The following is a 25,128-nucleotide window of genomic DNA, read 5'->3' as shown; positions in this document are numbered from 1 at the left end:
TTAAATAGGCTAGGGTGAAGCAGTGGTCTATGGTGGATCTGCCTTGCCTGAAACCCGCTTGCTCTTCCGCTAGAATAGCTTCAGTTTCCAGCCAGCTAGTTAGCTTAATATAAAGATGTTTGGCATATAGTTTGCTGGGTATAGGCAGAAGGCTGATTGGTCTATAGCTCGCCGGGTCTGGCGTAGGTCCTTTTTTGTAGATTGGAATAACTATTGCCTCAGTCCAACCATCTGGAAGTAAACCCGTTGAGTCGATCCAAGAAAATAGAGACGCCAGCAGGGGGGCCCACCAGCCAATGTTGGACTTCAGAAGTTCGGCAGGGATGTAATCAATCCCTGGGGCCTTGTTGTTCTTTAATTGTGCGATTAAGTTCTCAACTTCCTTAACAGTTACTGGTGGCCAGTGAGGTAGGTCCTCCAATTGAATACATAATTTGTAATGTTGGGCTTCCTGGTCATAGAACACAGATTGAAAATGGCGCAACCACTCCATTGGTTCCACTGTACAGATGGAATTAGTACGCTCCTGGTCCAGTAGACCAGATATGGTTCGCCAAAAGCAAGTGGTATCTTTCTCGTGTGATGCCTTAACCAAACTGTGCCATGCGGCTCTTTCAGCTTCCAGTTTCTTTCTCCTTAGTAATTGTTTGTAAGACCGTCTCAGATCAATATAAGCATTAAGTAGGGGGGCAGTCCCTGATTTCCTATATCTCTGGTAGGCAGTTCTATATCTCTGGTAGGCAGTGCTGCTATGCCTTTGGCCTTTCTCATTCATACTCCCACACCCCAGGCTTCAAGAAGGACACAGTTCAAGAAGGACACTGACAAACTGGAACGTGTCCAGAGGAAGGCAACCAAAATGGTCAAAGGCCTGGAAACGATGCCTTATGAGGAACGGCTAAGGGAGCTGGGCATGTTTAGCCTGGAGAAGAGGAGGTTAAGGGGTGATATGATAGCCATGTTCAAATATATAAAAGGATGTCACATAGAGGAGGGAGAAAGGTTGTTTTCTGCTGCTCCAGAGAAGCGGACACGGAGCAATGGATCCAAACTACAAGAAAGAAGATTCCACCTAAACATTAGGAAGAACTTCCTGACAGTAAGAGCTGTTCGACAGTGGAATTTGCTGCCAAGGAGTGTGGTGGAGTCTCCTTCTTTGGAGGTCTTTAAGCAGAGGCTTGACAACCATATGTCAGGAGTGCTCTGATGGTGTTTCCTGCTTGGCAGGGGGTTGGACTCGATGGCCCTTGTGGTCTCTTCCAATTCTATGATTCTATGATTCCTCTTGACTCAAGAGGTCTTTCCTGGCTGACTGAAGGTGATAGTTTCTTCCTCCCCCTTTGAAGAAAAACCTGGTATTGAGAAACTGCCAGAATTTGGATTGTCAGTGTGTGTAACTGCATGCCCATGTAGGGTGGGTGAGTAGGAGAGAGAAAGTGCCACTGAATAAAGATGGCAGTAGATTAAGGGGTTGAGGAAGGAGAGAAGCAAAGATCTTCCTTTTTTGAAAGGAAAATGCTAGAGGACGCTATGAAGAAAAGCAGAAAGAGATAATTAAAAAAACCCAAAACAGCTGGAAATTGAGAGGAAGAAGGGATGTTGTTACAGGAAGAAGAGGTTGAGTGGGCAGATTGGAGTATGAATGAAATAACTTGTACCCTCTCCACTCCTTCCAAACTATCTGTCCATGTATGAAAGGAGAAGGGAAGATGAAGTGAGAGGAAATGGTTAAAAATTATTGGAGAGGCGTATGTGGGGGCGGGGATATAAAATAAATAGCCATTTCCAGTTAGATCCTCTGAATCAGCAAGTTCTACCTAAAATGGGTAGGTTGAGTCATGATAATTTCAGAGCTAATTCCAGAACCTGAGGAAAGCACTACTATGGAGCTCAAGAGTCCCAAGGAAATTGCTATGGGAAAGTTATTAATTTCCAAAGAGGGTTTAAGTATCAGTAAAAAAAAAATAGCACTAGTTGTCAGCTGTTCATGCCAAACTCCACCTCCATCTGCCACCATTTTGTGGCTATCTTTGCCACAAAGGAATTAAGAGCATTTTCTAGTGAAAAGATCTTGCCATGTTGGTAGGTAAAAGTTTCCTTTTTGCTATCTGGTTATTCAAGTCAATGGAGGTTAATGAAAGCTGTGGTATTGCTAAAACTTGAGGCAACTCATAAAATATAGTCAACTTTATATCCTTTTCACTTGCTTTCCATTTTTGTGGTCTTTGGCAAGTCAGTGTTCTGTGTTTTCAAACTCATTTTTACAACCTTGAGGGACAAAAAGTAGAGAGTTTCAGGATTTTATCAAAAAGCACCAGGATACACAAAATGGCCCTCCAGGGCCTTGGTAGCCTGCCGGCTGCATGTTGGCCACTTTTCATATGATCTGCTGTACTTGTTTTTCACTGTATTTATCTCTGGTAGAAAAGTAAATGCTATTTCATATTAATGTGAATTTAGCCTCCATCTACCCATTTGCAAAGAACATCGTTTCATTGTAGAAGCTTCGCAAATGGTTATGATTATCCCGGTTTTAAGCATACATTCTCCAAAACGTACATTTCAACATTTGCTGAAATGTCTGCTTTACTGCTATATTTAACTTCTTTATCCTTTTTGCTGGCAGTGGTTCAAAGCAACCATGTCTTTGCAGTAAAGTCAGTGGTTTAGCACACCTGTTAATGTGATGGCTTGCAGCTCCTCCTGTATGTTGTTTTTAAGGATCAGAAGACAGAAACTGCTCTGTGCCTTGTTTTTATAATACTTCAGTTTCATAACTTTAATAATTTTATGGACAGCCTAATAATAATATTCACTCCTTTTGAAAATGGAAAAATGGAGAGGTCTCCTCTTAGAAACTAGCACATTAGAGAGGTTAGATAAATCCTGCGTATAAAGAAGCCACTGTTTAAAATGTTCTGAAAAAAAATGAACAAATTCATAGGGTTGAAAATCCACATAGCAAAAGGGAAGCTTTTAATTAATTTCCCCCCATTCCTAGTTTGACCAGGTGTCTCTAAAGCACTCCATGGCATTCTCAGATCAATTTTTAACTTTTATCTCTCACCTGGATAATCTCTCCACTCAGATGTGTATGGCTATTTGATATCTTAAGAGAATTTGAAGAAGGTTGGGTTGGGTTGACCTACCAGTCCAGTGAGTCATGGAAGTGACTTCTGAAGTCTGGTATTTACAAGGGACTAAACATATCAGACACCCTAAAGATGCTCATCTTCATCCAGCAAGAGAAATCTACACATGGAAGCAGGCCTCTACTTCTGCAGCCAGTATGGTTGCAGATGTGCATTTGTAGCATATCTTGCAGTTTTCATCCAGGTCCTGCTTAATCTGTTTGAGGTCATGTTTCGACGTGAAATATTCTATTCATTATTACGTTTATATACCAATTTTCATACAAGGATTTCAGAACGAAGTACATGGTTATCCCTCTCCCCATTTTATCCTTGCAACAGCATTATGAGATAAGTTAGGTGACTGGCCAATGGTGGGTTTTATGGTCGAGCCAGGATTTGAACCATGTTCTCCCAGTTCCAGCACTGTAACCACTACAACACACTGTGTTTGGATTAAACACATATGATAAATTTGTTGTAATACTAATATGCCACCCCCCCCAAAAAAAGATCTCATTAAAAATGAAGTTTTTGAGACATTTTAAATGAAATTCGCCAAATCTACACTTCCGACATGGGTTGCCATATGTCCGGATTTTCCCGGACATTTGCAGAGATTTCTGCCCAGACACTGTTTACCACCACCGAATCCCAGCTGTGTCCAGGAAATTCTGGATGATGGAAACCCTAGCTAGAAGTCATGTTAATGTAGACCTTGAAGAAGAACACACAGGAAATTCACATACCCAAATTCTGTATCATGGGAGTTCTGCTGTATCAAGACATAAAAACGGGCATCTTTTTAAAATACACAGTTCATATTGTGAAGAGGACAGTCTAGAGTCGATGAAAACACAAAAGAAACTTGGGCAAACTGAAAGCAGTTAGTCATATTGAAAGAGACAAGACTCATATTTCTCTCTAACCACAAGAATATGAATGTTCTGTGACATGGCCTGTGTGCATTGTGTGATGCCATGCAGACGCAGAATTTGGTATGGTTAGTGATAAATCAACAACTTGAAAAGATTTGCTTTATTAAAAATGAAAAAAGCAAGTCGTTAGTCCTTATAGCCATTAATATCGGTTTTCCAGAATATGGGATGCTAGTCAAAGTTCAGAAGCCAGCAAGGGATGTTTAGGCAGGATTTTTAGAGTGAACTTTTGCATAATATTTTGCCCTCTCCATTGCTATCAAATGGGAATAAATTATGCAAGTTCACAAATATATCCACTTTTAGAAACTTACAGAATTTAAGAAGCAGGGCTCTTATAGTCTTAATTTGTATAGTCACTGGCTTGAATCCAATGGACTTGCTCCATTTTGTAAGGTGCATTCACTTGTACATGGTCGGTCTCTGAATTTAGCTGCTGCAGTCTTGCTGAATGCCTTTCCAGAGACTTCCCTTGGCCTTTTTGGGGTGCAGAAGAGAATATGGCAAGCCCCAGAATTCTTAAGGACTCAAGCAGCAGAATTTACAAAAAAACGCCTTTAATAATAATAACAACCAGTTGTAAATGTAAAATGTTGCTATATATTCTTGGAATGTGGCCCTGTGTGTTTAAGGACAAATTAAACAGGCACACATGTGAGGTGAAGTTGTCTTTGCTTCTGCACTCTAGTCATCCAGCCGCCAGGTAACAGAGTTTCCCAAGGAAGGTTGGAGAACAATTCAAACAGGCTCCAGATTTTAATTGTTTTTACTTGATTCAGACTTTGTTGTTTGAAATGTGCTTATGAACTTTTCTGGAGTGTTTGTTTGTTTTGCTGTTACAAGGAAAGAAGAGGGGCAAACAATTCCCAACATTTGGGGCAAGTCCAGGGCTTTTTTTCAGCCTGAACTCAGTTCCGGCATTTCTCAGGTGGGCAGCATTACTATACAGTGGTACCTCGGGTTACATACGCTTCAGGTTACAGACTCTGCTAACCCAGAAATATTACCTCGGGTTAAGAACTTTGCTTCAGGATGAGAACAGAAATTGTGCTCCGGCGGCGCAGCAGCAGCAGGAGGTCCCATTAGCTAAAGTGGTGCTTCAGGTTAAGAACAGTTTCAGGTTAAGAACAGACCTCTGGAACAAATTAAGTACTAAACCCGAGGTACCACTGTATAAGGGAACAAGGGAGGTGTTCATGGTGAGTTCTGGCACCTATTTTTCTAGAAAAATAGCACTTAGCAAGTCTATAAAGAAGTCCAGTTTCAGTATATATTGTTTTGTGAAGCTTTCGAGTGCTAGAATGTAGAGCTTGCTAGGTCACACCATAAGTTTTGATGTCCTCATAAAGCACTTAGTAATAAGGTCCATCAAGTTTTATGTGAGGTATGGTCTATCTCCTCTGTCTTTATGTGAAAAGGTTTATGACTTGGCTAGCCATACAAGTACGCTTTGGCAATTATGTAGGGTTTTGTTTTGTTTCGGGGGGCATTTGAAAGGAAGTGCAGACAACTCTCCTATGCCTTTTGCATTTTTTACTTAAACGTTCAGAATCCAGTTCAGAATTGGTGCCTTACTCATTGTTGTATAAGTTTTATTGAGAAAAGATACAATCATTTTCCTGAAAACGTATGAATTTTCTTAAATCAGAAATGCCTCACATGGCCTACCAGGTGGCTCTGGAGAACCTTGTAAGAATGCTGTGAACACAGTTGCTTTCCCCTCTTGGTCCCAGAAGCTGGAGTGGGGATATACAGTACTGACTCTGAACCTGGAGCTTCTATTTTGTAATCATGTCTGTCGTCATTGCATCACCGTTTTTTCTAATAGGGTTTCTGTACTGTTAATAGGTACATGAGAGAGAAATTCAGAAGATGAAACTGTTCAGTTTTCCAGCTGTGATGGAAGACATTTCATTCACTTGTTAAATCCACGGCCCCTGACCCGCAATTAGCAAAGGCAATTGTTTTGCCAGAAAAAGTTGGCAATTCCAATACCTCAGTGGCGTAGCGTGGGTTGTCAGCACCCGGGGCAAGGCAAGTAATTTGCACCCTCTAACCCTGGATTTGCGCCCCCTAACCCTATCCCTAACCCCCAGATGTTGCGCCCGGTGCGGCCGGCCCCCCCTGCACCCCCCACGCTACGCCACTGCAATACCTCATTGAGAACTGGCAATATCTGTAACTCCCCTGTCCTCAAAGTGAAGTGTTTATCAGTGAATTACTATGAAATGCATTGTGTGGTTATTTCCTGCAGTCAGAATCTGGAGACATTGGACTGCTAAATCAGTAGCGTTCACAAGTGCACAATGCTAGGTGCCTAGTATTGCTTGTTGGATCTGACTTAAAGCATCAATATGCCTTTCTAATTTTGTTGTTCCTATGTTTGAATCTCCAGCTTTATTTAATTTTTTTCCAAGGTGTGCTTAGGAAAATATAATGCAATCAGGGTGCCGGCAGCACTTATTTTTGCCACCTAACTTCTTTCTTGCCATTAAATCACATATTCTGTTAGTATGTGGCCTACAATATACAGTATTAGAACAGAGGCAGGGGTTTGGTTAGGCTTGGTGTCAACGTTATGAAAGTAATGTAAGCAGCATGTGCAACCTTATCTAAATAGTAGTTGAAATTACATTACTGCAGTAATGAGCTCTTTCGACTTCTATTATCCTTGCGCAGCTGCCAACCAGAAATGCAGAGTCATCAAGTGAGCAGCGAGGCTAATAAATGTCAATTTCTTTTTATGAAGAAGCTACTCTATTTCTTGTAATAGAGAGTTCTTTGTATTCACAGTCCACACAAAAGGCAGCACCTGAGAGTACAGAAATACTTGGCAGTCTCTAACCAATATCCCTCCCCCATCTCGTTTAGCGTTTCTCATCACAAATTCATATTTTTGGTGTACTAAGCTTAAATCTTGATTATGAAACTTTTGATACTTTAGTATATACAAATATAAAGTCCAATTTTAATATTAAATATTGTTAAAACCTTTAGTGTTCAAAACCTCAAGTCAGAAACAAAATAATTATGGTGGGTTGCTTGGCTGATTAAAAAAAAAGAATTCATAGCTATAAGTAGCTTTTTGGAATGTGGTTTTCCCTCATACACAATGGTCCAGTTGGCATGTAACACTAAGCCAAACCATGGCTTAGCACAAACAACCAATTGTACAGGTCCCTGGAACAAAGATCACAGCCACAACACTCCTCCCCCGATCCAGCTGCTGTTGTTGTACCCATGGCTAAGTCATGGTTTGGCTTAATGTTGTACCTGAACCTGGGTTTGTGGTTTGACTCATACCACAGAAACCATGAGCAGTAAACAAAGAATGAGCTTTAGCATAGCATGTGAACTGGATATATGAAAACTTTGCTTGAATTCTAAATTATTATTGCTGCCTGCAAGCTCATAGCTCTCTTTTCTCAAAGGTTTTAGCTTATAGCAACAGAAACATGGTACTTTTCAACGATAAAATTATGTGGCAGTTCATTAACCTTCTAGTCAATAAGTTTTACTTTTCAGAGGACACATATAGGATTGCACTGTTAGTTCTTGGGATAGGAGTGATGCAGTGTGGGTTTATTGCACATCAGACCTGTAACATTATATGGATTTTGCAACAGCACTTGGCATCTGGGTGTAAGGCTGAGGCTGCAATCACAGGCCTATTTACTTCAAATGAAGTCCTATTGAAATCAGTGGGGCAGTTCCAAGTAATGTTCAGGCTCCCACCCAAAACACACAGGCAGAGGCTGTTATTCATAAGAAAGAGATTTTTATTCAGGCAATTACAGGGTCAGCAGCAGACACAGTGCTCAGGAGTCATGATTCAAGAGTAGGGCAAAAAGTTCAGAACTGGATGGAAGCAACAAAGATGTCCCAACAGGTTTTCCCACCCCTCCCTCCAAACCTTTAACCATGAGGCATGGTCTGCTCACCTGCAAGACTCTCTCACACTGTGGGAATGTCAAGCTTGCAAGCGAACATTCTGTTGGGGGTGAGTGGGTCTCCTCTCACCTGTGAAGGCAGTTCCTGGTTCTAGGTGACAAAGCTGCACCTTCCTGTTCAGACACCACCTATTCATCTCCATTGACCGATTAAAGTCCTCCCCAGCCTCCACTGAGGCTCTCCGCTCTATAGAGCCTCAGAGGTCAGAGCCATCTTCCCTGCTTCCTTTTCCAAGGTGACTGACATTAAGGGTGTGGGATCCCCCCATACTCCAACCCAGGGCCACACAGTTAATCTCTCACATCTGTTTCTTTCTCCTTCTCTTTCTGGGGCTGCCAGTCCAAGCCCAAGCCTGACAGTGCTGTGGGGCTCATGACAAGTAAACCCAGTGAGAATTGGGCTGTAAGTCTCAAGTCTCTTCGGGAGTAACAATCGGAGGGAGTAACTGGTGTGACATGGCACTTACACGGGTCACAAATGGTATGTTTTCACCCCACCGTCTTCACCTTTGCGCCTTTGCACAGCCATCCTGAAGCTAGAACAGCAAGACGGAGGGCTGCGCAGTGCCCCGTCTCGCTGTTTTGGCTTCGGGGACAGCCTTTCAAGCCTCTGCAGGGCGGCGGGTGCCTTCACCCCGCCGCCCTGCGGAGACTTTGTGCAGACATCCCAAAGCTAGAACAGCTTCGGGCTGCAGGCAGCTATCCGCAAGCTTGCGGAGCCCGACGGGAGTTCCCTCCGGGCTCCCAAGGCTTGCAGATAGCTTCCTGAAGCCTGGAGATTGAGAGGGGTCGCTGCGCACCGACACCTCTCACTCTCCAGGATTCAGCGAAAGCCTGCATTCGCTCCATAGGACGCACACACACTTCCCCTTCATTTTTTTCGGGGGTTGGGGAAGTACGTCCTATAGAGTGAAAAATACGGTAGATTTTGCAAAAGGATATTGGAACATACTGGGGAGTATCCAGTGGTGTGGAATCTGCTTCCATTTGTGTCGTAAGACTTTCCCTTTTCTCTACTACAGCCTCCCACATGCCCCCCAGGCCTGCTCTGGAGTGTTGGGGAAACGTCAGGGCAGATTTGGGAGTGCATGAAGGCTGCAGATGAAGGAGAAATCTGTAACTCCAATGCTGGATAATAATACCCACTGTATTGTGATGTATGTTTGCTCTGGAAGCATTAAATATATATATATTTTAATTTCTCAAGAACATTGGCCTTTTACATAGAAGAGGATTCTGAAATATGTGGCACAGGCCGCTGCATTTCAAAACAGTGCAGCCATTGCTTTGCTTTGGTCTGAATGGAACAAATGCTGTCATTTTCATGGTAAAAAAAAGAGTATGTGACTTTGCATTAGCAGTTGGAACACTTTGATGTTTTAAGCCTTGAAGTCTGAGTAAAGCTAACAGTAATAGATACTCTACTGTTTTGGCTGCTCTGGGCTGCCGGGGATGATGGTTTGCTTTTACCCATTTGTCTGGGAAGCACAAGTGGACATCATTTCCTAAGGTTAATTACAAGGTTTTTATATAAAAAAAAGTTGACTAGAAACCAGCTGCCCAGATAGCAAATTTTTTTTTAGTCAAATACCAATATTGGAACATTTGTTTGCCTTGCAACTGATGAACAGGAAGGACTCTACAACGTATCCTCCTATAACATTTCACAGATGAAAATACAGTCATACCTTGGAAGTCGAATGGAACCCATTCTGGAAGTCTGTTCAACTTCCAAAACATTCAAAAACCAAAGCGCGGCTTCTGATCGGAAGCCCCGTCAGACGTTCGGCTTCCAAAAGAACATTTGAAAACCGGAACACTCACATCCAGGTTTCGATCGTTCAGGAGCCGATTTGTTCTGGAGCCAAGGCGTTCAAGATCCAAGGTAGGACTGTACTTGTCATGTCATGGCTCAATTTCCAAGCCAAAGACCACTGCTTGAACTGCCCCACCCCAGCAATTTGGCACATTGCAGAAGGCTCTGCCCTGCTTTCTGTATGCTTTAGTCATTCATTTCTGCATTAGACCTGTCCTCAACTGGTTTAATAGTTGATAGGATGTTCTGAGGAAGCTAAATTCTGATGAACGTACTCAAGCAACTTGCATCCTCCACAGACAAAAATAGAGATAGTGATTTATTAGGCAGAGAGAGTAGGGAATAAGGAAGCATAGAAGCATATGATACAGTCTAGCTACCACTAGTTATCTGAAAGCCTTGCCCACTAGGGTTTCTCCTAAACTGGAAGGTATCACTGGTAACTCTGACTAAAGATGACAGGAGTTAGTAGCCAATATTTTAATTTCCTGTGGAGCCATTTGAAATGATTTTTATGTTCTATGGAGAATCAATCTATGTACCTTCAGTGGCTAAGCACAAAAAAAAAGAGTCTTGTGTTTTTACAGCTGAACTTAATAAACCTTAGTGTTATGAATCTGGGCTGCTACTGTTAGGAGTGCCCCACCTATTGCAGTAAGTATGTGATTATTTTAGTGCCATTCCATGCACTTTGCATAAACATCTCTTTAAAAAACAAACCATATTTGTTGGCAGTTAAATATTAAACCCAGCCTTTGGAAGTTAATATTAAACCTAGCAAGAACTGCTTAAACTCAGAACTAAATTTATATTTTAGGAAGAGGTCAGTTGGCCAGGGAGAGTGTGTTAGATCTCTCTACTTGTACTTACAAGGTGTGAATGGAAAAATAAGAAGAAAATGACATGTATGTGTCCTATTAAGAATGTAAGATGCATTTCTATCATGTGCAGTTCACATAAAGGAAAGCAGATAACATTTTTATTACATTTAGATTCTATATGGTGCTTTTTCTGAGCGTTTGAGTAATTCTTACAAAATTCCTACCAGGTAGTTCAGTATTATTATCCTCATGTATGAGAGATCTGTGGTGGAGTATAATGGTACCTGCCAATAGAATCTTAATAGTCTGTCACAGCAGACTTATCAACACACTTGGTCAGTCTTCCCCATCTTGGTGCCCTCCAGATGTTTTAGGCTATAGTTCTCACCATTCCCTGCCTGTCCACCTTCGTTTGATCCAAACAACAATACTTTGAAGTTGGTTAGGAAGAGAGTTGGGGAGTAAGCTTCATGGCTAAGGCTGTTATCCTAACCTCAGGTTCCCAGGAGTAAGCCCCATTTATGTACATAACTAGAGGTACCACTGTATATCAGTAGGCTTTACTTCTGACCAGACATAGTTAAGATTGCCCTGCAAGTGGGGATTTGTAGCTGGTTCTTCCCAATTGTAGTCTGAGCACTCTAAGTGCTCTGTTAAACTGATTTTCAGTGTACTATCCTGACTCTACTTTTACTCTGATTGGATGGTGACTTTCGACAGAATTATCTGGGGGCCTCTTACTAAAGGACTGAACCTAGAGCACAGCTGGAAAATTACTTCCTGCAGTTTTATTTCAGGATTACTTAGATGAAGTAAATTGCATGCTTTGAACGCTCATAAGGACTGTTATTATTTATTATTTTGAGTTTCACCATTAGAGATTGGAGCGTGAGTATCCTTCGAGGAACAGAGACCACATAACATGGGAGATTTTAATTGGGCTTTGTTTTGACCTGGACTGTGTTCCTCTTTATCCATGCTAGCCGTGTGCTTCTTCGCCTCTATTCAACACAGGGAGGAAAGGGCCACTGCAGGATGAGAAGTATCCTGTGTATTGTATGGGTTGGATGGTCTCCCCAAAAGGGCTCATGGAGTTTTGGTGCTGGAGCTTGAAGACCTAGTGTACAAAATAGTATAAAGCCATCACTTTTTCAGATGCATTTTGTTGCAGAAATGTCTGTCTATCTATCTATTTGAAGCCAAGCAGAACTAGGGTAGACCAGTAGCTGGATGAGCAACCACCTAAGAAGCCAGCTCATACTAGCTCAGGTAGAAAACAAGCAAATTGGGTTATTTTAATTCTTTGCAGTCTGTGACTGTTCCCCACCCCCACAACTTTTAGGATGGCTAGATGCACTTTTTAAGTAGTTATCTAGAATTGAGGGAACTTTTGCAGGTGCAACTTGTGTATGCGTGAAAATGCCACACCTATCAAAATATCCTCTTCTACAGAACCATTGAAGGCGAGAATCCATCTTCCTTTGCATTTGGTTGGTAGCACAAAGTAGGGAGGTGGTTTGCTGGGTGTAACCAAGAGCAACCATGGTGATACAGTGAGGAGATGCCTTCACACCTGTACCATTCAGCACTGGGTAAGCAGGCAGTTGCTAAGAGGATAGTGCAGGTTCCAGACATCTGTGCTTGCATAGTGCTGGCTGTGGCTCCATCCCTGCTTGCTGGCTCTGAGAGATAAATGGAGGAAAATCTTGCTGTACTTTGGCCACTTGTAGTTTTGCCTAATTTACCTCCCTCACATGCTGATGCTGTTGGTTACCTTTCTCTGCCTCTGTCCTTTTCTCTTTATCTCCCCCTTTCATTTTAAAAAGAAACTCAAGCAAAGAAAATTGTGATGTCTCTGCTGTGATCCACCTTAGGCTCAATATTACACACACACAAGGTCAAATTACTGAGGCAGTAGCATTGTGTGAATGCTGCCATATGTCTATAAGTTACAATAATTTGCTGTAAATGTTAGCAACTCTGCCCCACCATTGTTTGCTTGGTATCCACTTACTTAGATTGAATAACAGAGATATAATCCTCTGAAGAACATTGAGATGTTCTAAATAATAATGGTGATTTACTGGAGCAATGTAAGGTTGCTTGTTAGTTATATTAAAATAGATAGCATAGCCTGCCATGATACTTTTGGTAGGACACACACATCCTCCCTCTGCACTTCAAGATGCAGATTGATCAGTTAGCAAATGCTGGAACATTTAAGTTTTATTTAAACAAGCTTTCTCATTTAATTTTGTGGATATACTAAATGCTTTATGCTTTTCTTTTTCTGCAGGCAGCTATAAATGGTGTTATACCACAGGAAAATGGGATTTTACAAAGGTAGGTGGCAAACTTTCTCACTATTAGTCCTTCTAGCATATGGAACAAATCATTTCTATTGTTAGTGAGCTGCTATTGGCACCAGTCGTTCCTGTATCTTGCTGTAGCTTTCAAATGTTAACATTTCTAGGTTGGAAGAGCTTAATAAATAGTGGACCAATTTTTCTTTTTTCCTCCTGCTTACCAATACCATTTATTTTTGTGTCCTGTCTTTTTCTGTTGTAAGCCTGTGAGCAGAGACTATCTCACTGCTAAAACTTTAAAGTCTGCAACTTTTTATTGCTCAGCTTATGAATTTTTTTTGCTCTGATCCATCAGGGGCAATCTGTAAACCAGGGGGAAAGCTGAATTTGAATCATCTTTTAGGTACTGTGTGTGTAAAAAGGTTCTGTATGGAGGGAAACAAATCCCCTTCCTTCCAGACATGGGGCTACTTGCATTGTGCTTCTATATCGGCACCCTGCCAAACAGATAGGTCAGTATGGTTTGGGGAGGATAGTGGGGCTAATCCCTTCTCCTTTCCTACTTAGCTCTGAAACCTCACAGCCCTGGCCATCTGTTTAGCAGAGGAGATCTTCACATGCAGCCCACTTCAGCACACACAAAATCTCTGAATTGGGGCCAATACAGTTTTGCATGGAAATGTATACACCTAAACACAGCACATCCATTGTTCATCTTAGCTTTGAAACGGCCCATGGCTTCAGAGTTGAGAATTGCTCTTTGTTCTCCCTGATGAGCGAGAAGGAAAAGAGGCCTCTGTATAAGAGAGAATCATAGTGCTCTATTTGTTTGTTGATCCACCCACCCTGCGCGACACACATACAATTTGGGATGCAGAACGATAGGAATTACCCTACCGGACCGTTGAGATGACAAATGTTCTAAGGCTGAAGCAGTGCAGATGTGTAAGCAACCACTCACAGCACAGTTCAAGCTGGCAACATCTGAGTTTGGTAACATTTTATGCTTTTATTTTGCACTGAAGCTTTGGGACATTTGAAACATTATACAAAAGGTCAGCATGAACTTCCCTTCTTTTTATAAAAAAAGAAGAGACATGAGAAGGGACAAATTTTCAGCTGCCGGCTTATAAATATAAAACGTCTTAATTTAGACATCATGGCTTGATCATAACTAACTATTTAGAATTTCCACTGAAATGTTGCCTACTTAAAACGCTCTCCCACTTCTGTGGCAACACTCTCAGTATTTTTTATAACTAAGAATAGAAGGAAAAGGTAACAGAACACTGTATTTTGGCAGATGATTAGATGCTTGTCTAAATAAAAGATTAGATTAGATGCTTGTCTAAATAAAAACACTTTATATCAATCTGTTCAGTAGTTGTTTTTATATATTTATACATGCTTTCAAGGCAAGGGGGTTCCAAAGCTGGGGAGAAATGTATATGCCCATACTACTGTATTCTTTTCAGCGAGAGTTGAATCAAAGACTGTTTTCAAACACGTAGGGATCATAATAGGACATAGCAAATATATGGCAGGCCTAAGTCATCTAGGGCTTTCCAGAACTGATTTGTGCTGGGTGGGCGGGACAGGAAGCCAATGCAGTCCCCAGGGCACTGGTCTAATATGCTTCTGGTGACCCTTGCAAAATGAGTTGTCGTGTTCCATATTGGCTGCAGTCTCCTGATATTCTTTAGCATAAGATACTGTGAGTGAGCATATGGAGTTCACTCTAGATGTTTAACCTGCTAAAAGAGACCTATGCATTTTTATTAATGCTCAGTACCTATTATCCTCGAACTGCATTTGTAATTAATCTCTGAGGAGATACAGAATATTTTAAATGTGTAGTAGTAAAACCCTGCAAGTCGTGCCCAGGTGAAGCTGCAAGGTCTGGGATAGCACATCAAAAGAGCCATTGTCTGTGTTTGCATGTATCAGTAAGTCAGGGTTTCTGACTTATGGCTTAACATGAATGGTAGCGCTGGTGCATGGTGCCCACATGCTGCTTTTTCATTCTTACCCTGGCATGAGTGGGATGAAAAAAACAGGAAGCCTTGGCTTCCCATCATGTCTGAACTAGAGAGCATAGTTTTTCGCTGCCTAACAAACCATGATCTATTAGCTATTGACAAACCATCGTTTAAGATGGGGTAGTGATTGTGGCTTATTGGGGAGTAACAAACCATGATATCTGGTTCAGACATAATGGGAAAGCAGGTTCATTTGCATATGTTACTCACACACAAGAGAATAGCAAAGTGGGAGTGTTGCACCCATATCCATGTCAAACCACAATAAGCCAGAAATCCTGCCTTATCTTTACATGTGTTAGTTTTTGGAGTAGGGTTTCACCCTTTATCTTTAGAGTGAGTTTGCTGAATCACTCATGGGATATCTTGGGCAGGAGTAACTGCTCAGGCACCAATTGTAGTGAAGAAGTCTGTCAAATATAGTATTTCATAAACATTTAGCTTTAATATTTTAAAGATGACTGCAAAAAGTAGGACCAACGAAGTGAGTGCTGGTTGTAATGGTGGTTTTTCATCCCTTTTATAGCTGGAATGGTACCTTAAAAAAATGTATTACGTCTAAAGGCACCCAGAGTAGAAAAGGTAGTCCAAATCCTGATAACTTGATGAACTATTTCAGGATGCTGGAGGAATTCATTTCAAGCATGCCGGCTTATGGCTAATAACTCCTAGAATCAGAATGTCTTGAAAAAGAGTAACATGCATGCTACTTGAACTCTAGCTTCTGTGCCATTCCTGGTTTCAATCCCAAGATATGTTCAGAGAACCAAAAAAAGTTGTTCTAACAAACTAACTGCCTGTGTTTTCTTAAAAGCCTACCTATGTATGTTTCCCTCCCCAGTGAATATAGTGGAGAGACTTCACAAGGGCCAGCCTATGGTCCCGCTAGCCATCCTTCCTCCTCATCGTCAACACCTTCTTCATCTTCTGCGTTTCGCCATGTAGTGCCATCCAGACAGATAGTGGAAAGACAACCACGAATGCTTGACTTCAGGGTTGAGTACAGAGATCGAAATGTGGATGTAGTACTTGAAGACAGTTCAACTGTTGGTAAGAAAACTGTTGCAAGAAGGGACTGACAAAATTAAAATGGATGTGTGCCTAAACTCCAGTGCAAGTTCATTTCTTTGGGTGGCTTGTGGGGAGAGAGGATGTTTGAAAGCACCACTTTTAAAGCCAGTGATGCTCTACCTGTTCTAATAGGGGGAATGGGAGCCAGTTCTTGGAGTGAACAAATCAACGTGACAAACAGGACACAAATTTTCTTGCTGCACAACAGTGATGGGGGCCCGTAAATGTGATAATCTCCAGGGAGAGTAGCGTCTAGGATGCAAAATATGTTTCTAAAATTCTTCCCTTGTTGGAGCAGCATCATTGGAGCCTTTTTTTTTTTTTTTTTTGCAAAATAAGGGACTCTTTCTTTCTTAAAATTTATCATTATCTCTTTGGTACTCCTACAATCCTCAAAGATAACTAAGCAGTACCAGTTTGACTCTCAGTGAATTTACTCTCTTCTTAAGTCACTTTATATAAACTGGAAACTTATGGGATTTACTAAATAATATTTCTGTGGCTTGAGGATATAACTAGAGACATTCATAGTCTGTATAACCCCTTTGGCCAAATAATTTTGGAGGAGGAGAATACAATTGTTTTCTTGTTTTGTTTGTTAAGAACATCGTTCAATGATCTCTGATCACTCAGGTGGCATACAAACATTTCCTTTTTAAAAATGTATTCAGATTATGATAACATATTTGGATTTGTTATTATTCAGTGCATAAATACACCTATAATTTTCTAATTTCTGTACATGTATTAAAAGACAAATTAGTCTCTGCCTAGAGTCTAATAGATGCAATACAATGGAAAAAGGAACGGGGTAGGAGAGGAAAGACAGCACTGGAGCAGCTTCTCCACTGGCCAAGGCCAGGTTTGTCTTCTTGGCCTGCTCTTCCTGGGATGCAGGGGGTGGAGCCTACCAGTGGCCCTGGGTCCCCTGACCTGTAGCAGAGGCCAGAGCATGATTTCCTTTTGGTGCTTAGTGTATTTCAAAACCATCTCTGTATTGCTTATAGCATTTGCCCCACATCAGCTAAGGTGAAGCGTCTCAAAACTTTAATTGTAATATATGATCGAAGAGTGACATCTAGTGGCATGTTCTAATTACTGGCTGAGCATGTACTTGTTTGGTCAGTCTGTATTTCCCCCTCCCAGTCCCACCCCCTTATTATGCTCAATTCTCCACCTCATTTAGTTGTTTGAACTTTTTTTTTATGGGGGGCATGATTTCATAAATTTTGCTGGCTCACTATCCTTCACCTTCTTTTTGCAGATGAGAGAACAATATTCAATATGCACAACTCTCACTAGGATGGTGCCTAGAGCAACAACATTTAGTCAGTCCTAATACTTTGATAAGGTTAAAAAGGTGCTCCTGCTTAATGAGGCAGCAGGTTTTTGAATTTTTGTAAGCGTCTTCAATACAAGGCTTTAATCTGAGAAAAAGGGGAGGCGGCAAGATCTGCCTTAAGAGGCATTCATGCTTGTGTGTGAAAAGGAGAAGCCTCTTCACACAGGGTGGTTGCTGCAACATATCTTAAAATAAAGGGTTGGATCCAGATAAACACTCACAGGAAGGGTGGGTGGAAGGTGACTTTGCATCCCTCTTAGCCCCCTGAAAGGGCTTTTCTAAAGGTTGGGTTCCTACTCAGTGGGTTAGGGTGGTCTAGTCTAGCCTGTGATGAAGAGGGAATGGGGAATCACTGAAAATCACATGAATTCACCTTCTGCACTTGGTTTTTGGGGATCCCTCTCTTTAGCCCCCATACCACGGTTTTCCCCCTGAGTGGAATGTTCTGATCTTCAGGAGAGGCTTTTTCAGGGCTGCTAAGAGACCCAAATTGTACATTGCATTCCTAGATTGATTTTGTGGGGAGGATGACTTGGTGATTTCAGCCTGTGTGTGCTGGCTTTTATTCATGTGCATCTTATTTTAAACATTACAGTGATTGTGGGGGTTGCCCAGGAGTGCCATAAGTGGAGCAAGGTGTGCTCAGTGGGCAGATCAGAGAAGGCATAATCTTGCCTCCCTCCCTCCCTCCACCAGTTGTAGATAGGGAGAAAGTAAAGGTGGATGCTATCCAAACCAGGCCACTGCTTTGTTTTGGTATATTGCCCAACTAGTAATTAAGATAGTATATTAATCCAATGTATCATTAGAATATTATTCCAGATGGTAGTATTTGGTTCAGTAGCTGAACTTCACAGGAAGATGTGGGTAGTGTTACTGAATCACAAACACACAAATTTACCTTTTACTTTATATGGATAATTTTTTATATTTATTTCCCTTCCTCCCGCAGTGTAAAGTCACCACGGTTACATTCTCCTTTCTTTTTAAAAAAATTCAAAATAACAATACCTGTAACCTGGAGTGGGGGGGAGAGAACCTTGAAGATGCTTCCGATATGGAGAACACATTGAATAGACAAGAGAAAACCAGGGAAACCTTTCCTTTGGCTTTTGGATTAGAGAACGACCAGTCTTCCTCTTGCTTCATTGCAATATTACATAGACATAGTTATGAGATATGTGAAAAAATCAGACACTTCATTTGCACCTCTTAAATGCCACTGTAGAATCCCTTTTTTAGCTAATCTTTGTTATTATAACACCAACAGTGTTCTGGACCCCTCCATCTGCGTTGTGCTCAAGGCCCATTTTCCCATTACGTGTACGCAAACCTAGATTTGCCATCAAGTGCATCCTCCAGCAGGCCACTCAGATCCCCAATGAGTGTGGCTTGATGATGCACATGTTTACAACTATGTACATGTCACAGTTGTAGCATTTTGAACTAGTATTTAAAATTGTTCACCCATGTTTAGCAGCTGTTGCACAAAGTGTCCGCTAGATGGAGTTAAGCTACACTACCAATGAATAAAGATGTAATTTTCATTACAGTCTGACTTGTATGACATCTACCTAATGCCACAAGACTTTTCCCACATATTATTGTGAAATGATCGCTCTTTTGGACAACGCTCTTTTGGACAACAATTGCTTGCTTGTAGGGCATTTTCAGGAGAAAGGCGATGGCAAACCTAAACAGCATCTTAAAAAGCAGAGACATAACCTTACCAACAAAGGTCCGTATAGTTAAAGCCATGGTTTTCCCAGTAGTGATGTATGAGTGTCCCATGGACTGCAAGAAGATCAAACGCATCCATTCTTAAGGAAATTAGCCCTCAGTGCTCACTGGAAGGACAGATCGTGAAGCTGAGGCTCCAATACTTTGGCCACCTCATGAGAAGAGAAGTCTCCCTGGAAAAGACCCTGATGTTGGGAAAGATTGAGGGTACAAGGAGAAGGGGATGACAGAGGACGAGATGGTTGGGCAGTGTTCTCGAAGCTACAAACATGAGTCTGACCAAACTGCGGGAGGCAGTGGAAGACAGGAGTGCCTGGCGTGCTCTGGTCCATGGGGTCACGAAGAGTCGGACACGACTGAACGACTAAACAACAACAAGGGCGTTTTCAAGGAGGGCATGGGGGAACCACAAACCTGTCTCGGAATCAGAAAAATAATACAAAGACTGTTAAGGAGATGGTTGTTTTTCTATCTTGGTATCTTCCAAACATCTGTACATTTGAAATCCGCAGTGCTGTTCACAGAGATAGATAAGATTTCTCAATTGTGGAAAGATTTTGGCCCCATTGATGGCAATACTAGGCAATGGGAAACTGTTTCTGCAGTGACATTGGAGGGGGCCAATGGTTAGTGATGTAGAGAAAGACTTTTTCATAGCTGTAGAGTTCAGTCCTGGCACCTGAGTTGTAAAGGTTTGAAGCAGGTGACCTGGGAAAAGCCATTAACAGGCACCTTGTCGTTGCTTGCCTGTGTGGACAGAATTTGGCTAAATAGACCTTTAGTTCATTCCCTTGTAAAACAGCCTTTTATTTTCCCTATAATAGGGATGGGGAACCTTTTCTTCATGAGAACCACATTTCCTCCTGGGGACCACTTGCCAGTGGTGGGAGGAGCTGTGTTGCTATGTTCCAACCTTGCAAAAACCAAAGGTTTCTCTACACTTATACATACATCTCTCCAGCTCCTCACTCTCCTATCCAGACCAGCAAGGGGCATTTTTCACAGTTGCAAGTGCAGATTCCAGCCAGGCAAAAGATCTTGAGGAGGGCATGGAGAATGGCCAGTGTCTGGTATGGTGTCAGGAAGAGGTGTTTGGCCCAGGAAGGCAGTGCATGGTCTAGGGAGAGGTCCGAGGGCCAGATAAAAGGGTTTTATTTGACCCCTGAACCTCAGGTTCCTCACTTCTGCTTTATAAGATGGTAAATGAGTGATAGTATTTTGATCTTAATCTTTGTGAACTTTAAACATATACTTAAGCAGTACTTGCAAGCAAAAGTACTGACTGACATATTAAAAATCAATAGGAGTTGAAGGGTTGCATGTGAACTATATATGCCATACAACAAAAATTATGCACTTCGTTGTCGTTCATTGTATGCCATTTGGGTTCACTGTATCTATCTTTTCTGACATTGGAAAAACAAATAATTTTAAAGCCAATAAATATTTGTGACATAAAATGATAGTATTTGTTTTTGGCATATTTTAAGGTTTTGATAGTTATTATTGCTTTGATGATTTAGAATTTATCCTAAATAATATTTTAACATTCTATTGTTTGTTTTATGCTATTATATACGCTGAGAGAAAGAGAGAGAATGTTATCTCTAGATTTGTGCCTTATTAAATTCTTCAGTAATGTTGAAACTACAGTAACAGTATGGAATGTTTGGGCTTCTCAGGCCTAGTAACTTTTCTTTTTGCCAATGTTTACTAAAGATGAATGCTGAAAAAACATAAATATGGACAATACTTTTGTTTTGCAGGAGAGATCAAACACATTTTAGAAAATGAGCTTCAGATTCCTTCATCAAAAATGTTGCTAAAAGGCTGGAAAACTGGAGACGTAGATGACAGTGTAAGTTCCTATATTTGTCCCAGAATCAAATGCCTGGCTTTCTGCTACACTCAAGTTAACCTACTTCATATAGTTGCTGTGAAGAAAAAATAGGAATTGGGAGAATCGTGTACACTGCCTTGAGCTCCTGGGGGTACACTTGTTATTTTTTTAGAAAAACACAGACATGAACGCTAATGATTCATTTATAGATAAACCAAAATGGCCCTTGCTTTGAGGTGAATGTACCTGATGCAAAATGTTTCTAATTTCCAACATTTTTTCCCTATAGACTGTTCTAAAAACTCTACACTTGCCAAAAAACAACAGCCTCTATGTCCTAACGCCTGATTTGCCACCACCCTCCTCATCAAGTATGCCTGGGTAAGATAACAATTTTTAAAAATACGTTTGAGCGTAGTAAAATAGCACTCTGTGTGAGGGGTTTGCATTAACAATGTTGCCAAATCAGAATTAGACTTCCATTGCCTTTTGTTTAAAAATAATATTAATACTTTACTTTGTGCTCACTTCTCCCCATAGTAAACATTTATGTAAAGGTAAGGTAATAAATGAATGGGACGCAGGTGGCGCTGTGGTCTAAACCACAGAGCCTAGGGCTTGCCAGTCAGAAGGTCGGTGGTTTGAATCCCTGCGATGGAGTGAGCTCCCTTTGCTCAGTCCCTGCTTCTGCCAACCTAGCAGTTCAAAAGCACGTCAAAGTGCAAGTAGATAAATACCTTCCGGCGGGAAGGTAAACAGCATTTCCGTGTGCTGCTCTGGTTCGCCAGAAGCGGCTTAGTCATGGTGGCCACATCACCTGGAAGCTGTACGCTGGCTCCCTCAGCCAAAAAAGCTAGGTGAGTGCCGCAACCCCAGAGTTGTCCGTGACTGGACCTAACGGTCAGGGGTCCCTTCACCTTTACCTTTAAGGTAATAAATACTAGAAGGGAAATATTTTTTCTGTCCAATTTCTTCAAAAATGAATGTTAATAGATTTTTAAATTCTTGTTCTTGACACACTCTAATCTGGGTAATTAAAACTGGTGGGTAGGTGTTCTTGATGTGTAGAATGGATATAATATGAACAGGAATCATCCTGTAGAGTGGGAGATCAGCCAAGATTATTTTATGGTTCCTTCAAGCCATATCTATCATTTTCCCAAGGTAGATAACTTATGGGCAAGGGTGCAAAGTTGAATGAATTATTTCTGGGGAGCAGATAAGCCCCACCCTGCAAAACTGAACCCAAGACACGGCACACATACACCATTTGAATTGCAATGCCCCTAAACTTGGGAGGGGGCAGCCCCCTCAAATATTTTATGGGGGGGAGGCGGAGGGACCTCATTCCCTAGAAGTTGGCTCCTGTTCTTATGGGTGTGAATAACTTGAACAGCATGTAGATTACAAACCCGTTGTATTTTCAATTGAACACTTCAGTTATTAGCAATTGGAACTACAAAATAAAATATGAGTGCTTATCACAATGTATGAGAATTTATTTTTAAGTACTGACCTGTAACACAGAAAGTGTCTGCACACACAAGAGTGCAGTTAAATAGAAGCAGTCCACCATCTTAGGAATGGTGTCAGTTCTTTCCCTTCTATATACAGGTGAAAGATCTTTGCATACAATGGATAGCTGAAGAAGACAGAATTGGGATTCAATCAGGATTGGAGAACAGCATGGTGTCCTCCATATGTTGTTGGGGTCCAACTCCCCTTGGCCCCAGAAAGCATGTTCAGTGGACAGGGCTGATGAGTATTGTAGTCTAACAACATTGGCTGTCCATGAACTACTTCAAGGTGTTGTATGTGGAGCTGTCTTTGAAGTCTCTTTGGAAATTCCAGTTATTTCAAAAGATTGCTGCTAGACTGTTAAGTGGGATCAGTTGAAGGGAACACAATCCTGTCATTTGTTAGCTGCTATGCTGGCTACTGATCTGTTTTCAGGCACTGTTCATAGTGCTTGTGCTTACCTTTTTTAAAAGCCTTAAGTGCCTTGGAAGTTGGGTAGATAAGGACCACCTCCCTCCTCATGAGCTTGGCTGAATGCTGTGAACCTCTTCAGAGGTCCTCCTTTGAGCCCTCACTCCCTGTTTATAAAGTTAGATAGGTGGTCACTGGAGAGGGGACCTTCACAGTTGTGCAGGACTGTCTGGTGCTAAATTTTATGTCTTTTGCCTGGCACTGAACAACCTTTTCATTTGCTCAAACCTTCCAACATTTCCCCCCTAAGCTGATGGCCCCCCCTTAGCTGGGGATATGAATTGCCACCTTAAATTTTGAGGAGGATGGTCAGTACCTACTACTAGAGTTGCCATATTTCAAAAAGTGAAAATCTGGACACAAAATTATTGAGCTATTTTTGACAAAGTTGTTGAGCTTTCTTTTTTTTTGCAAAACGTCAAAATGAAGTTTTTGAGCTATTTTAAAGGAAATTCACCAAAAAAATCAATACTTCTGACATAGGTTGCCATACACCTGACATTTTTACCGATTTTTGGAAATTCCACCCAGACACTATTTATGATGGATGAATCCCAGATATATCCGGGAAATCCTGGATGTATAGCAGCCCTATGCACTACGCTACTTAATATTGGGGAAAGTTATTCTGATAAAGTCATCATGGCAATTTGACATTGAAATCAGTGGTACTTACTTCGGAGTAGATATGTATAAGATTGAGCTGCACACGTTTTAGTGACTGTACACTTTAAAGTTTTTTTTATTTCAGGCTTTTTATGAGACAGTTTAGAAAATCTCAAAGTTTAAAAATGTAAACAAGCAGAAACCCTTCTCATTTATCATACTAGCCAGATTTTCTGACTGATTGATGTTTGAGACTAATCTGCCATCTCCTGCTGCATTAGCTACAACAAACATTACATTTACATACCAAGCTCATATTTTGTTTTAGTGTAAATAAACTGTAATTATAGTAAATTTGGATGTCTGTTGACACGAGCTTGTATAAATCGGTATGTTTGCAATAGAAATGTTGATCATTATGTGTCATGATATTTTGTTAAAATTTAGATGTTTGAAGGGAAAAACGAATCAATATGAATAATGAATATTTTTTGTTCTGAAATTCATGAAGAGCCTTTGTGGAGCAGAACCTAGAATAATGGAGGTGGCAAGGCATTGCCCCAATCATGCTGATTCTGAAAACATTGTTTTATTTTCAGAGACAGATTTATCTACTAAATAGCCAAAATAATTGAGATTAGATGCTATTCCCAAGCACTGAAATAGGTGAGAATTTTCCAAAGTATATTAGGAACATCTGGAACTATAACATCAATATCTAAATATGCAACCCTTGAAAATAATAATACTAATAAAAAGCCAACTTAGATTTTCTGTATGTATTCCAGTTTCCTCACAATCATGATCATGCAGAAAAATTCCCTTTTGTACAGTGAAAACCATAAAAGAACACACCTGAATCAAAACATACCGTATTTTTTGCTCTATAAGACACACCAGACCATAAGACGCACCTAGTTTTTGGAGGAGGAAACAAGAAAAAAAATATTCTGAATCTCAGAAGCCAGAACAACAAGAGGGATCGCTGCGCAGCGAAAGCAGCGATCCCTCTTGCTGTTCTGGCTTCTGGGATAGCTGCGCAGCCTGCATTCGCTCCATAAGACGCACACACATTTCCCCTTACTTTGTAGGAGGGAAATGAGTCTCAAAAAACACGGTAGTGATAATGTTGGCTTACCTGCTGCCCTCCCATTTATTGTTGGACTCCAACTCCCATTAGCCTTAACCCACATAGCCAGGGATGATGGGTGTTATATTACATCTAAAGATAAGCTACTTTAGCTGTAGGATAACCATGGAAAAATTAAACTGACTTACTGCTTTTTTTCTTATTTTTATCAGCAGCTGAAGCAAAATACTCTTGCTTTTTTGGGCTGTAAACCTACACCCACTTACTGTAAAGTGTAAGCTCCATTTAATTTGATGATATTTACAGCACAATCAGAATTACATAGTAATGTATGTAGTGAGTGGTGTGTCAGGGAATGGGTGAGGCATTATGGAGACGGAGATTGAGTGAGCTGCTCTGGGCTTGAGGTGTACAGAAAAACAGATATATCTGTAATACTGTTACAGAGT

The 25,128-nt window shown here is 41.1% G+C and overlaps 1 protein-coding gene across 1 annotated transcript in view; it reads left to right on the top strand.

The window, feature by feature from the left end:
• FAF1 (Fas associated factor 1) overlaps nucleotides 1–25,128 on the top strand; it is a 169,545-nt gene that overhangs the window by 19,783 nt on the left and 124,634 nt on the right. Inside the window, exons 3-6 of the mRNA XM_079980352.1 lie at nucleotides 12,953–12,999; nucleotides 15,843–16,051; nucleotides 20,921–21,012; nucleotides 21,284–21,375. Coding sequence (XP_079836478.1) covers nucleotides 12,953–12,999; nucleotides 15,843–16,051; nucleotides 20,921–21,012; nucleotides 21,284–21,375 — 440 coding nt within the window. The remainder of the gene's footprint in view (nucleotides 1–12,952; nucleotides 13,000–15,842; nucleotides 16,052–20,920; nucleotides 21,013–21,283; nucleotides 21,376–25,128) is intronic.

This window comes from Podarcis cretensis, assembly GCF_951804945.1.
Source record: "Podarcis cretensis genome assembly, chromosome: 6".
NCBI lineage: Eukaryota > Metazoa > Chordata > Lepidosauria > Squamata > Lacertidae > Podarcis > Podarcis cretensis.
Note: the sequence above shows the minus strand (reverse complement) of the source record. Positions and strands in the feature narration are given on the sequence as shown.